General features: G+C 40.0%; 1 protein-coding gene and 2 non-coding genes across 8 annotated transcripts in view; all 3 read right to left on the reverse strand.

Annotated features, from left to right (window-relative positions):
- Positions 1-13,577, reverse strand: part of Cep295 (centrosomal protein 295) — a 44,452-nt gene that overhangs the window by 9,982 nt on the left and 20,893 nt on the right. For 3 of the 6 annotated variants that reach the window (XM_029542774.1, XM_029542773.1, XM_029542775.1), the window contains exons 10-20: positions 12,887-13,111; positions 11,097-11,189; positions 10,864-10,967; positions 10,402-10,536; positions 10,115-10,212; positions 6,459-9,852; positions 5,061-5,217; positions 4,803-4,946; positions 1,964-2,119; positions 802-908; positions 235-337 (exon numbers count right to left, since the gene is read on the reverse strand). In XM_029542774.1, coding sequence (XP_029398634.1) covers positions 235-337; positions 802-908; positions 1,964-2,119; positions 4,803-4,946; positions 5,061-5,217; positions 6,459-9,852; positions 10,115-10,212; positions 10,402-10,536; positions 10,864-10,967; positions 11,097-11,189; positions 12,887-13,111 — 4,716 coding nt within the window. The remainder of the gene's footprint in view (positions 1-234; positions 338-801; positions 909-1,963; positions 2,120-4,802; positions 4,947-5,060; positions 5,218-6,458; positions 9,853-10,114; positions 10,213-10,401; positions 10,537-10,863; positions 10,968-11,096; positions 11,190-12,886; positions 13,112-13,577) is intronic. The other 3 variants (XM_029542778.1, XM_029542776.1, XM_029542777.1) reach the window with 3 other exon arrangements.
- Positions 423-492, reverse strand: LOC115064897. The gene has a single exon (XR_003844720.1). It is a non-coding gene; the product is annotated as a small nucleolar RNA U2-30 (small nucleolar RNA).
- Positions 621-700, reverse strand: LOC115064898. The gene has a single exon (XR_003844721.1). It is a non-coding gene; the product is annotated as a small nucleolar RNA U2-19 (small nucleolar RNA).

The following is a 13,577-nucleotide window of genomic DNA, read 5'->3' on the forward strand; positions in this document are numbered from 1 at the left end:
GAGATTGGTGGAACCAAGACATCTGTTCAGAGGGAAAATGTGCCAGAATGCACACTTGACTTTGCACAGTTCTATATTCTATTCGACACTGATGCTTTTTTCTTTGTAGACTCAACACGGTTTCTACTCCAAATCTAATCCCTTGGACAAACTATGAAGAAGCAATGCTTCCACTACCACACTGCAGTCCAGCCAGTGCAGTTCCTTTAATATGTTCACAAAGTCTGATAGTACCTGGATCTGTAAGGCTCAAATCTGTGATTTCATAACTTAAGAAGCTTCCAGTAGAAACAGTTACTGAAGACAATGGCTCCTGAGAAATCTCTTGTGTTTCAGCCTAAAATGTGAAAGGGAAATATTAGATCATGATCATGACACATCCAGAAAAAACACAAATCATCCACATTGCCAGTTGTCAATTCTGAGCTCAGGTCAAGTGTAGGAACCTTCACAGTGACAAAATTCAGTATTAAAACCTTTTCATCATTGCTCAGAAATGACCACACACACACACACACACACACACACACACACACACACACACGAACACACCCTCACCCATCCATCCATACACCACTCTTTCTTCTCTCAGTAGAGACAGACCATTTTGTGGCTTTGCTTCTCAGAACTATAGAGATCATGCACCAAGCAGACCAAAAGGCCCCCTGACGCTCAGATTTGGCTATTTTCATCACTGATCCACTTCAGTAGATCTCAGAGAACAGACTTTTAAGTTTTTAATGAACTAAACAAATATAAAACCAAACTGCTTAATAAATTACACCAAATAGCAATACTAACCTCATTGTCTGGCTTTACAAGTGGACCCAGGTATGAACACGCTGCTTCTTTTGAGATAGCATGACTCAGTACTGCATGATCCTCAACATCAGATTTCTTCACTTGAACTAAAATGTGAATTTCAGGGTTCAAAGTAGGATTAGGGGCAATTAAGACAAAGTAAATTTTAGCACCAGATGGTGTCATTCTCTTCATTTCTATACCTTATTTTTTATTTTCCTTCTTAAAACTGCCAAGGTCAAGGGAAAAAAAAATACCAACATTTATTGTCATCTATAATACTCACTAGGGGAATACTCATTAAGAAAAGAAGGAAGAAAGACAGAAAATGTAGTTGTCACGCTAGTCAAGGGAAAAGTACTTTTAAAATATTTAAAATTAATTATAAAGCTGGAAGAGTCAAAAATACATATCAAAATATCAAAACTGACAATGTCCTATACTGTTGTTTCAACTATAACACAAAAAGCAGGTGCTGGAGTGAACTCCTCTCTTGTGAGCCCTCCAACAGAAAGTCTCTCATGTCCTATGTTATGCTTTAACTACAACTCATATACCAATCATCTGTGTTTATATCAAGCTAAGATTAAAAAAAAAATCTTTGAAAGTTAATGACTTAATAAGCAAGTTACAATGAATAAAGTAGTATTGTAGCTTTGTTCTGAAGGCCAGCAAACAATATTACAGCTGTGTATCTATATGTATTCATTTAAAAGCAAGAAAATTAACTTTGGATACCACTGGTTGGTGGAATAACTGACTTAAAATTCTTCATAGTATTTATGAGTTTCTTATATGAGGCCCTTTTCTACAATGCCACAACTTTTAGAAGGTAGCTTTCCTACCACTGTATCCACAATGTGGCCTACAAAGATGCCGACTCATCATCCCTCATATACTCCGCATCATGGACTCACTGCAGGTGACAATTTGGCAGTAAAAAGATTTCCTAGCACTTGTAAGACAGAGGCAGAAGGATCTCTGTGAGATCCAGGGCAGCCTAGCCCTAGCTTGCATATATCAAGAGAGCAGCTATGTACCACAATGATCTATACTGACAGTCACCAAAGCTACTTACCACTATTACACATAACCTAACAGTAGTCACCTTTTGTCCATACATCCTTGTGTATAACACTTCTACTTCCTCCATATCTTTTACCTGCTTCAGCATTGTCATCATGGCTTTTGCTGTTCTCTTGGGCAGGTGTTTGATGACAACCAAATGGATCATGTGCCAGTGGGCTCTCCAAGAAACTCTGTTCTCTGCTTACTGAGACCCTTAATGGGTCTCGGTCTTGATAAAACTCTGCTTTTCCTGGGTGGAAACAAAAAACAAAAAACAAAAAAACCCAAAACCCAGCTCATTAAATTTCCAGTTGCTAAAATGGCCATTTGTTTTTACATATCTTCACTTTTCGGTGTCTGCCTGAGTGTTTTGCCTGCCTGTATGAATATACACTACAAGTGCAGTGCCTTGGAGGCTGGAAGGGGCAATGGGTCCCATGGTGCTAGAATGAAAGTAGTTCTGTCCTCTGGAAGAGCAATTAAGTGCTCAACCTCTGAACCGCCTCTCTAGTGCATAAATGGTCATTTTATCATGTAAAATGGCCATACAGATAATAGGTTCTAAAAATCCAGCCAGTCTTTTAGTACGGCAAATATGCAGGAACTTAGAGGAAAGCTAAAATATTTGATGGGGAAAAATTCGGACCAATAGAAAATATGGAACCAAATCAAAAACTAACTTTTAAAGTCACTCCTATTCTGTATTCACGGAACAAAAGAAGTATGTACCAAGGTGGAGGGTTGGAAGAGACCCCCTCACCCCAAGACTGTTAACTCTAATCCGGCAATCAATACATTCAGAAGCAAAGAAAGAAACAGGCCGGGCAGGGGTGGCAGACTCCTTTAATCCCAGCACTTGGGAGGCAGAGGCAGGCGGATTTCTGAGTTCGAGGCCAGTCTGGTCTACAAAGTGAGTTCCAGGACAGCCAGGGCTATACAGAGAAACCCTGTCTCGAAAAAAACGAAAAAAAAANAAACCAACAAAAACAAAAACAAAAAAAGAAAAAAACAGTAAAATAAAAGAATTAAGGAAAATTATCCAGAAAACAAAGACAAAAGAAATGAGCTACAAGGGAGAAAAGGAAAATCAATACAGATTAGTGTTTTCAACTTAATTATTAACCTGTGTCCCCTCTACCTGCCCTACCCATATGAAATTTCAACCAAGCTGTAGTTTATGGATTAAAAATCACTACAAAGTTTTCACTTGTCTCTCAAACAGTTGTTATTTTGTTGGGTGAAAGACATTTTTGTGAATGACCTTGTTTAGCAACGCACACATCTGTAATCTCAACACTTGGAAAGCTGAGACAAAGGACCACATGTTTGAGCACAGTCTGAGCTACACTGTGAGCTCCTGGACATCATGGGCTACATTGTAAGACTCTGCTTCAAAGAGCCAGAAAATAAATAGCAGGAATTACTGCAGCCATCCAAGAAAAAAAAAACAAAAAAACAAAAAAAAACCACACCAGGACAGCCAGGATTGAGTGGGAATGCGAAGTGGGCAGTTTTCAGAGTTCAGAGAGGTAAGAAGCAGTGGCCTATTGGACCAGGACACCAACCCTTAAAGAGGAAGTGGAGTGATGTGACTTTCCCTTTAGACAAAACGGCATTTTTATAACCTCAAACATGATTCAGTTAACTATAGGAATCAGTGATAAGGAATTTCCTCATAATCATTCTAAATTAGGTAAACTGTTAATTTCCTGAATGGGAAAAGGCTTCCAAAGCTACTGAAAAAACTCCGATTGTCATTTCATGAAACATACATTCTTTCCTACTAAAAGGAAGGCACTGATTCGTTTTGGTTTTTTTGTTTTTGTTTTTTGAGACAGGGTTTCTCTTTTTCTGGCCTCGAACTCAGAAATCCGCCTGCCTCTGCCTCCCAAGTGCTGGGATTAAAGACATGTGCAACCATGCCCGGCCAAGGCACTGATTCTTAGAGGGCCTGTGTTTCCGCACTTTCCCATATTCTTTCAGTAAGAAACCAAGGCACTTTATTTTATGGCTTGATCCAAAGAGCTCATATTAACATTGCCTTTCTACCTATTTTTACCTTTTTATTAAAAAAAAAAAAAAAGCTAATTTTCTTGTAAACAAGATTTGCTCTGGTAAATTCACCAAGAAAATTATCTGGTGACTCTAAAATCTAGAGAGTGTTAATAAATTCAAGATTTTCAGGAAGGAATTTTTTTTTAGATGTTTGAACATAAAATTCTGTTCTAATTGCTAGTAAAGCTAACATTTTAGGCATAATTATCCTATAAAAGATACAAGAAAAAGATCAAGGCCAAATAATCTGGTCTAAATAATCAAGTTCCTGTCTAGAAACAAAACAAAAAAGCTCCATCCAGATGTAGGGAAAGACTAACAGAATAGATAGAAGGGAAAAAAGAAAACCAAGTCCCACCTTGAGGTGTTTCTAGATAGCAGACATAAAAGAAAGCACTGTGTCAGAATGTGGGACAGCAAAGACTGTCACAGCAAACTGCCCTTCTCCATATGTTCTCACAGTGCATAGTTTCTTACAGTGCACAATGCCTTCCACATGTGAGACAGTAAAGCTAGTTACAGTGTTATATTTAAGTCAAAAAGTACTTCAGTCGTTCTCTGTATCTATTATTGTGAGAGTGTTGGTGTCTGCACGCCATGGCATGGCATGTATGTGGAGGTCAGAGGACCACTTTTTGGAGTTGGTTCTCTAGTTCTACCTGGGACCCAGAGACTTAACGCAGCTGTCAGGTCTGTGACAGGAAAGGGCTTTTTACTTGGTAAGCCATCTCTCTGCTCCCCAATTTTTAATCATTTTTATGTAAACCAGTTTCTCTTTCTACAAGTACTCAAAGACTGTCTCTTGGATACATTTTAGCATACTGAGAAAAAGTAAAAAGCTAACAAACTGGTAAAATGTATTTTTATCACCTGTTTACCTGGCATGGAAATTCTGCCACTTGCTGGTGACTCTACTTCCTGTATAGTACTAAGTTCATGCTGGTATAAGTCCAAAACACATTTAACTTTGGAGACAGGTGGCTTTGGGGCTCTACCACTCAGTTCTTTGTCCAGACTCTCACCTATCAAGTCAAGAAAAGGTTTTAAGCCAATGAAACGTGACTATCCAGCAAGCCTTTCTTCTGTCAGCTACTGCAGGGATAGGGATAATTGGAGGATAACAGGGACCATCTTACCATTGTGCTCAGCATGGACATCTGAACGTGGCTGCTCACCATTAGAGCTCCCCTGACCTGCGTCTCCCCAAGTAAGGCCTTGGGTGCGAGGAAACCACCCTCCAAGCTGTTCTATCTTCTGCATTTCCAAGTCATTCTCACCTGTGGGATTCCTTGCCTGAAAATATAGGTAGGGAAATGGGAATATGGATTAAGAGATCACGTGAATAAGCCATGAGATTTAAATCTCACTTAAGTAAGAACCTCAACTGAATGACTAATTCCATCACTTATAGCAGTCCCCCCCCCCCCCATGTCTCTGTAATGGCCTACCTCATGGGCTCTACAAAGTACTTGGAAAGCACCACATATTTATCACTTTCTGTTGCTCTGTAACTACAAAGTCCCTGTAATTGTTTCCACAGTTGGACAAGCTATTTAGGGAAACCTGAACCCATATCCCCAAGTATAGCTCAGAATAAACAATCTGTTTTATGCTGACAGATCAAAACTGGGAAATACTTTTATCACTGAACAAGTAAAACTCCCAGTGCAAGCCAGACATGGTGGAGCACGCCTTTAATCCCAATCCGGGGGGGGGGGGGGGGGGCTGCAGAGGCATGCGGATTTCTGAGTTTGAGGCCAGCCTGGTCTACAAAGTGAGTTCCAGGACAGCCAGGGCTATACAGAGAAACCCTGTCTCGAAAAACCAAAACCAAACCAAACCAAAAAACAACAACAACAACAAAACACCCACAAAAACCTCCCAGTGCAAAGTTTGTGCGTTACAGCCCCACAGCACACACTAGCTTCCTCTGTACCTGTTAACACATTAGACCTGAATGCTTCCCTTTGCCTTTCTTCCCCATTACTTTTCCTTAATAACTCTAGGATTTTAACTTCTAGTTTCAAGTACCCCTATGAACATCTAGGTGCTGCAGAATTGTTTGCACTAAGGAAGTTAAGAAGTAGCCTAAAGAAGAATAGACCCATTCTAACTAAATATGTGTCTGAGTGACGACACTAGTTTTCTCAGCAACTCAAATGTAAGAAGTGTAGGTGTGGCCTCTATCAAGATTATAACCATACCAACTATACCATTATGTCACTTAGGGAAAAACAGGACAGAGATTTTGATTCATATACAAATGTTAACAGTCATTAGAGAACAGGATCTACCACACTATAAGAATTCTATTAACCAGCCCTTTTTATAATTTTATCTGAAAACCCACTGCAACAAAACTCCTAAGGATGCATATTCTTTAATGTTTACTGTATTTTAAAAATAACTCTATGAAGTAGATACATTTGTTTTAATTTCCACACTCCCAATAACTAAGGAGAAGGTAGGTTTAGGATTAAAATGGAATCAGGTTTAAACATCTATTATGCTGAAGTTTTAAATTCAGAACATACCTGACTGACATTAAAGAAATCTTTCAAAATCTCTCTGTGTTTTTGGATTTGCTGCTGTAAGGATGTCTGTCTCTGCACAAGCAATTCTTCTTGGGCTTTTTGCCTAGAGTGTAGAGCTTCTCTTTGTAGATTCAGCTGCTTCTGAAGACTCATGTTATCTTGCTGAGTTAAGATAGGTTGGGAATAGCTTAAAAGTCTGTCCTGCAATCTTGGGATCACAGCATCGTTAGGAGCTGCATGCTCCTTTTCAGATAAATACAACTCACAAATGCTTTTAGATTTAGCTTCTGCAAAAGGTAGTGGAATGAATGGATGCTCTAGTTCCTTGGACAGAACCAAAGGAGGGAGGGAGTGCTCAGATGATTCACTTTTGTTTTGGCTCTTTTGTTTGTGTAAAAGCAGTTCTTTATGAAATACCTTTTCTAAGTCCAATTGCTCTCTCATGTTATCCTGCAGAGGCAGACAAGGCTGTGAAAAGCTCAGATACTCATCATGGGACCTGAGCATCTCAGTATCATCACTTTTAGTTGGGAAAGACTGTAAGGTCCCGTCAGAATTGGCAATGGGCAGTGCTACCTGGGATGAAAATGGAGAGGAGCTAATTTGTTTGGAAGATACCCTTTGCTCCAATTTATTTAACCTTTGCAAAAGCATTTTCTCTTGCATTTCCTGGCCAGATCTAATGGCTTCCCTTTGCATATCTAACTGCTGTTGAAGTGCCTTTAAGTCATCATGTTGAGGTTGGATAAAATGCTCAGCAGACATCTCTTCAAATTTACATGGTCTGGGAAACACCAACCCTCCTTGGGCTTTCTCAGTAGAGTGAAAGGAATTTGTTTGTGCATGAAGGTGTTCTGGATGTGCAGTCAGATTATTCTGCTGAGGTAAAGCAGTATGTGATAAAGCCAATGTACTGTCAGGCAACTCCAGCATCTCAGAATAACGTGAAGATATGGTGTCACTGTTGGTTGAACACAGTTCTTGTGCTCTTTCAGTATCAGAAACAGGGAATGAAGCAAGTGAATGTTGCTGTATCAGGGGAGAAAATGGACCAACCTGCTTTGGGAATATTTTTTCCTTCCATTCTCTTAGTGTTTCTCGATGAGCTTCTTGTCTAGAGTGGATGATGGCTTCCCTTTGTGTAGCTAATTGTTCTTGAAGGGCCTTCAAACAGTCTTGTTGAGGCTGGATGAGCTGGGATATCGTCGAAAGTCTATGCTGCAGTTCTGGTATCTGAAGATGGCTTGACTTTACTTTACTGTCACTCTCTGTTGAGAGAGGGTGCTTTGTTATACCAGAGTCAGCAGACGGAAAGGACACACACGATGGCAGTCTTAATGAGGGTTTGAAGGACGAAAAGCCTGTCTGTTGAGAAGATGGATTGTCTGGAGTTTGAGGACTAGATTGAAAGCTCTCTTTTTCTGTGTCTACCCATTCTTGGTGTTCCTGCAAATTATCTTGTAGAGGGAATGTATGTTGTGAAACTCTAACTAGTCTTTCCCGAAATCCTGGAATCTTAAAATGTCTTAAGGGATCTGTACTATCACTTTTGACTGATACAGACTCCTGGAATATTTCCCTTTCAGTTACTTGGGATGGAGAAGACAAGGCATTAGTCTGTTGAGAACAGAGGCCCTTTTCTAATTCATTTTGTTTGGGAGCAAATTCCTGATTTTTTTTTCTAGTACAATGTATAACCCTCTGAATGTGTGTCTCTTCCTGGAGTGATGTAAAATGTTCTTGTCTTGGCAGGCTGTGCTGTGGAAAGCCATGAGACTCCTCCTGAACTGCTGAGGTGATCAAATGACTGGAGAGAACTGTATTTTCTTTATTAGATGAATACAGTTCCTGGAGCCTCTTAGGTACAACTTCTGAAACTGCATGAGAAGCATCTGAATGCTGAACAACCACTGAGGAGAGTGAATCTACTGGCCCAACCTCACTGTCTCCTGAACATCTTTCTTTATATAAAAGTAATGTCTCTTGAGCATCATGTCTAGGCTGAATCATACCCCTCTGAATAGTCAGCTGTTCTTGAAGCAAATTTAAAGTATTCTGGAGAGGTAGGGTCTGCTGTAGAAAACCTGAAGATCCATCCTGAGCTCTTGAGACTTCAGACTGGCTTGGGAGTAGTCCTTTCTTGTTTGTAGGTAAAGGCTGTTTCTGGATTTTGCTAGGTTGAGTATCAGCGAATGTTAGTGAACTAAATGACTGCTGAGCCACCTGATGTGGCCAAGAAGACCCAGCTTGTTCAGAATGTACAATTTTATCCAGCTTACTTTGTGTATGTGCAAACAAGACCTCCTGGGCTTCCCGCCTAGCCTGGAGGTTATCCTTCTCAACACTGAACTGCTCTTGGGGAAATTCTAAATTAGTTTGCTGTGATGAGATGGGTTGTGAAGAATCCCAAAGCCTGTCCATATTGTCTGAGGAAACAGTGGCATCACTTTTTGTTGAAGATGACTGAAAGTTTCCTGATTCAGCTGAGGCAGAGGGCAATGAAGGAAATATATTTCCAACCGGTGAAGGGAGGAATACTGGGAGACCAGTCTGCTGTTCCAGTTTTTTCTGTGTGCATAAAAGCACCTTTTCCTGAGCCTCTTGTCTTGCCTGAAGAACTTTCTTCTGTAGTTCTAACTGTTCTTGAAGAAATCTTAAGTCATCCTGCTGAGCTGTAATAGTCTCTGAGGATGACAAAGGTTGATCATGCATTTGACTGACTACAGACTGGTTTATGGTTGTAAAGGGTTTCTGAATTGTTCCAGATTCGAGTTTAACTGGGAGACTAGTAAAAGGGCATTCAGGTACCAGTGGGAGAAAAGATGGTTCAGTTGGCTTAGAAGATATAGTTTCACTATCCTCTGATGATATCTGTTGGGAATCTAAACTCTGACAAATTATTGCCCTAGGTGGTTTAGATACTTCTCTAGCATCTTGTAATGTTTGTGGCCTAACATAAGACAAAGTCCTTGAAAGTGAATGAGAATCTTTAAGGACGAACTCATAGTCTCTCTGATGTGTTTCCACCTGAGAGACCTGCCACTGACGTTCTTGTGACTCCATAGGCTGCTTAGATAACATCTCTGATACAGTCGTTTTTCCTTGCCTCTGTGGAATGTGACGGTGTCTTGGTACCTGAATATGACTCTGCTCTAATGCAGGGATCTGTGAGGGTTGCACAGGTTGATATTTGCTGGGACTTAGTTTCAGTCTCTGGCTTGGCTCCCAATAGTCTGAAGCAGCAGCAGCAGGCTTTTGGGATTGCTGTGGTGGCCCTGACACAACAGAATCAGGTACTAGTGCTGCGGCTGACAGGGATGGGAATCTTTCTTTTAATATAGTTTGGTATTCGAGTAATCGTTTCCTGGCAGTTTCAACAGTCTGCTTGTGTAACCTATCAAGAACAAATAAAAAAACAAATACTATTAAATTTTAATTTAAAAACCCCTCAGATTCTCAAATTTTATACATTTAACTCTTTAAACAGCAATCGAAGGCTGGCCACATTTACTATGAAAAAGTACAAGCATTCCTATTGCCCTTGAAGAAAATGTGGCAATTTCTAAGGGAATCCCAATTAGATCCTCATATAAAACAAATAATAAATCCCAAAGATGTAGCACACTGTCTCACAGAAATCATAACTTGGTCTATACCTGTTTTGTTGTAAAAGCTGATGTTGATAGTTACGAATCATCTGCCTGTGAGAGTCTTCATCAGAAATCATAGCATGTGACATTGGAGCACAGCAAACCTAAAAATAAAAAACCAAAAAATTTAATTTACAATTTTCTACAGTGCCAGATGAATCCAAAATCTCAACACATACCTTACTAATAAGCCTGATCACTTTTAGACTGGCACAGCACACACACTGAAGAGGAAATATGTCGGGTTAGGTGGAACATAAAAAGCATTTTCTGGCCTTCCAAGGCCATCCTACCTCAAGCTGATCAGCTTGCTGTCTTTGCTCTTCCAGTTGAGCCCGGAAACAATCAGTTTCTAACCTTAACTTCTGTTGCTCAATTTGCTCAAGTAACTCCAGCTGCTTCTGCTTCTGCTCTTCTATCTCCAGTATCTAGGTAATGAGAGCACTATTGTTCTAACAATAGACTCTCAAAAGTTTATACAGTGCATTAAAAAGAAACACATGCCATCACCAAAAGGACCCATAAAAGAAGTAATCTTAAATCTGCCAGTGGAGTTGCAAGGGGGATTATGGGAGAACCAAGAGAAAGTGGAAAGAAGCACGCAGCAGACACCTAAGGGGCAAATGAGTGTAAAGCAGAGACCAAATGCGTCCTGTCATCTGAATGTTTGTAAGAAAAAAAAATGGTGTCAAAGAAACATAGATTAAGACACGTTGCACAGATCAAACAAAATTGCAGCCCCAGGGCGTGCTTACCTGTTTTCGCCTTAATGACATTCGAATTCTGACTGCTTCTTCCTGAGGATGAAGCAGGACTGAACTCTGAGCCACAGCTGTGGCAGATGGAGACACAGCCATTGCTACAAGAATTCCCAAACGAAAACAAAAATCAGCATCAATAATTCAGAAAGATGACTCCACTATATTACCCTTCTTTACTAGAAAAAAGATGTGAGGAACCAAGCTCTTTGAGGCAGTGACAAAAGTACCTTGTTCCTTTCCAGTCCCTGTTTTGTAGTACAATGGCTTATCTTCACTGCTCAGTGGTCCAGATTCTATCGTCAGCCTATCACTGTCCATGACTGTAAAAGAAACCACTGTTATGATAGTGTCAAACTTTTTTTTTTTTTTTTTTGGTTTTTTGGTTTTTTTCAAGACAGGGTTTCTCTGTATAGCCCTGACTGTCCTGGAACTCACTTTGTAGACCAGGCTGGCCTGGAACTCAGAAATCTGCCTGCCTCTGCCTCCTGGAATTAAAGGCATGCACCCGGCGATAGTGTCAAACTTAAAGGGAGCAAATTAACAGGACAACCATTCTCCCTTGGTCTACACAAAGTGGACACTCAGTGAAAGCTTTGTATTCTTTTTGTTAGCTACATACATTAACCATTAATATTAAGCCAAATATTACAAGAAAAATCAAAGACTAAAGAGGAGCTAAAGAAATGTCAATGACTCTTTACTAGAATAACTAGATTTTAGGGATTTTAAGATACAAATCCCATCATATGAAGGTAGCTCTTTTGCACAGAGCACTCATTCAACCATCTATCATGGCATGGTAGACAACAAGGAATATTGTACTAAATGACAAGAGGCTTCAAGGAAGTAGAAAGCTTGAAAGGAAGACATAAATGTCACATAATCGCCTCAGAAAAACTTAAGAGAACTAAAAACAGGCACTACATAAACAAGGGCTGTACTATAAAATAAATAAGGATATTAGATTAGTGAGTCAGGTGCGATTTCTCTGAGAAAATGATCTTTAAGCAGTCACTGAAAGGCAAGGAAGGAGGTCAGGTGAAGGAGATGAACAGACCTATCCAAACACTAACATGTATGAAGGCCCTGTGAAGGGAAAGAAAGGAAAACAAAACAAAAACCCCACAAACCACACACAGACACACACACACACTTCTTGGGTTACTCAAGAAACTAGAAGACTTAAAGACAAGTGGTATGCTCATTTGACAGGGAAGAATGCAGGAAGGTGAAAGAGGAGATTGCCTATTCTATTCCTGCAGGGTATTGTCAAAAGAACATAATTCCAGATTCAACAAGAGCTTCCGTTTACTGGGTTTCCAACCCTGTATTCTCTCTACTTGTCTGCCTCCTGCAGCTTTTTCTACAGTTGCAATCCCTTGGGTAGTCATAGGTAGTTCTCTTCTTATTGAATTCTTTCCTCTAAAAAGAAATGCCCATTCTCGTGGCTTTAAATATCTGACTTCTTGAATTCACTCTCTTGCTTTAAGCTATTCAACTAATTCAACAAAAACTGAGTACTTTTTATACACAAGGTGTCTTGAGAACAGAGGAATGAATAAAATTTTCAAGTTTCTCTCTAGAAAATGGGTTAGATATGAAGAAAATAAGCAAGATAAAGTAAGTCTACTTACTGCCTGTTGGTAAGAGCAATAAAGAAAAAGCAGGGTGAAAGACTATGGGACTGATGGGAGCACTACTGGGAGGGCAAAGCCTATTCAACTGTGCTTTCTCAGCAAGGCTTCTATGCTCACCCTTCCGCCCTCCCAGTAAGTGGCTGACCATTGAGCCATCCCCCCAGTCCATGTCTTAACTTTTGGCCTCTGTTCTTTGTTTTCTCATACATGAGTCCACTACCACCCTCCCACTCTCACCCTCAAAATTGCCTCCTGGCTGCCAGAAATGCAGGCTGAAACCAGGGCTTTGAAGCTATACCACTGTTCTAAGCCCCAAACACAGGTATAAGCATTCATCCTTTTACCAATGTGCCATCAGACAAGAGTAGTGGAGAAAGCACCTTGCTCCTGCTCAAAGGTCACCGCTGTTTTCTCCTCCGTGGAAATGGCTCCCAAGTCCGTGCTTGGTACTTTACTCTCAATCTCAGTGATGCTTGAAGTCACCTCACCTTCATCCTCAGACACAGATTTAATTGTCCAGAGAGATTGTTGACTTCTAATCTTGTTTAATAATCTTTTAAAAAGAATTCTTGAGGGGATTTGTTGGATCTTTGTTGCCAAGGGCACTAAAAAAGAAAAAACTAACTTCATTACATTTATGCAAATTGTGTTATATTTACACTCAGTCACTGTTATAATTATTTAGCTAAAACAAAAGCACAACTTTATTTTCAATAAAAGGTTAGCAGTATATTCAATAGTTTAACAACCAAGTATAATTTTTTTCAACTTAAATTCAAATTTAGACCATTTCCAATAACATAATATATATAAATTTCAAGCTTAAATCTCAGGAGGACACTCTGCTTGCTAGGTGATGGCAGATGTATAACTCCCAATTAGCTTGTGACTAAGGTTAGTGTTTAAGTCATGCACTATAAGATTTTATGTTCTGGGCTGGTGAGATGGCTCAGTGGGTAAGATCACCTGACTGTTCTTCCGAAGGTCCGGAGTTCAAATCCCAGCAACCACATGGTGGCTCATAACCATCCGTAATAAGATCTGACTCCCTCTTCTGGAGTGTCTGAAGAC

This window comes from Mus pahari, chromosome 10, assembly GCF_900095145.1.
Source record: "Mus pahari chromosome 10, PAHARI_EIJ_v1.1, whole genome shotgun sequence".
NCBI classification, from domain to species: Eukaryota; Metazoa; Chordata; class Mammalia; order Rodentia; family Muridae; genus Mus; species Mus pahari.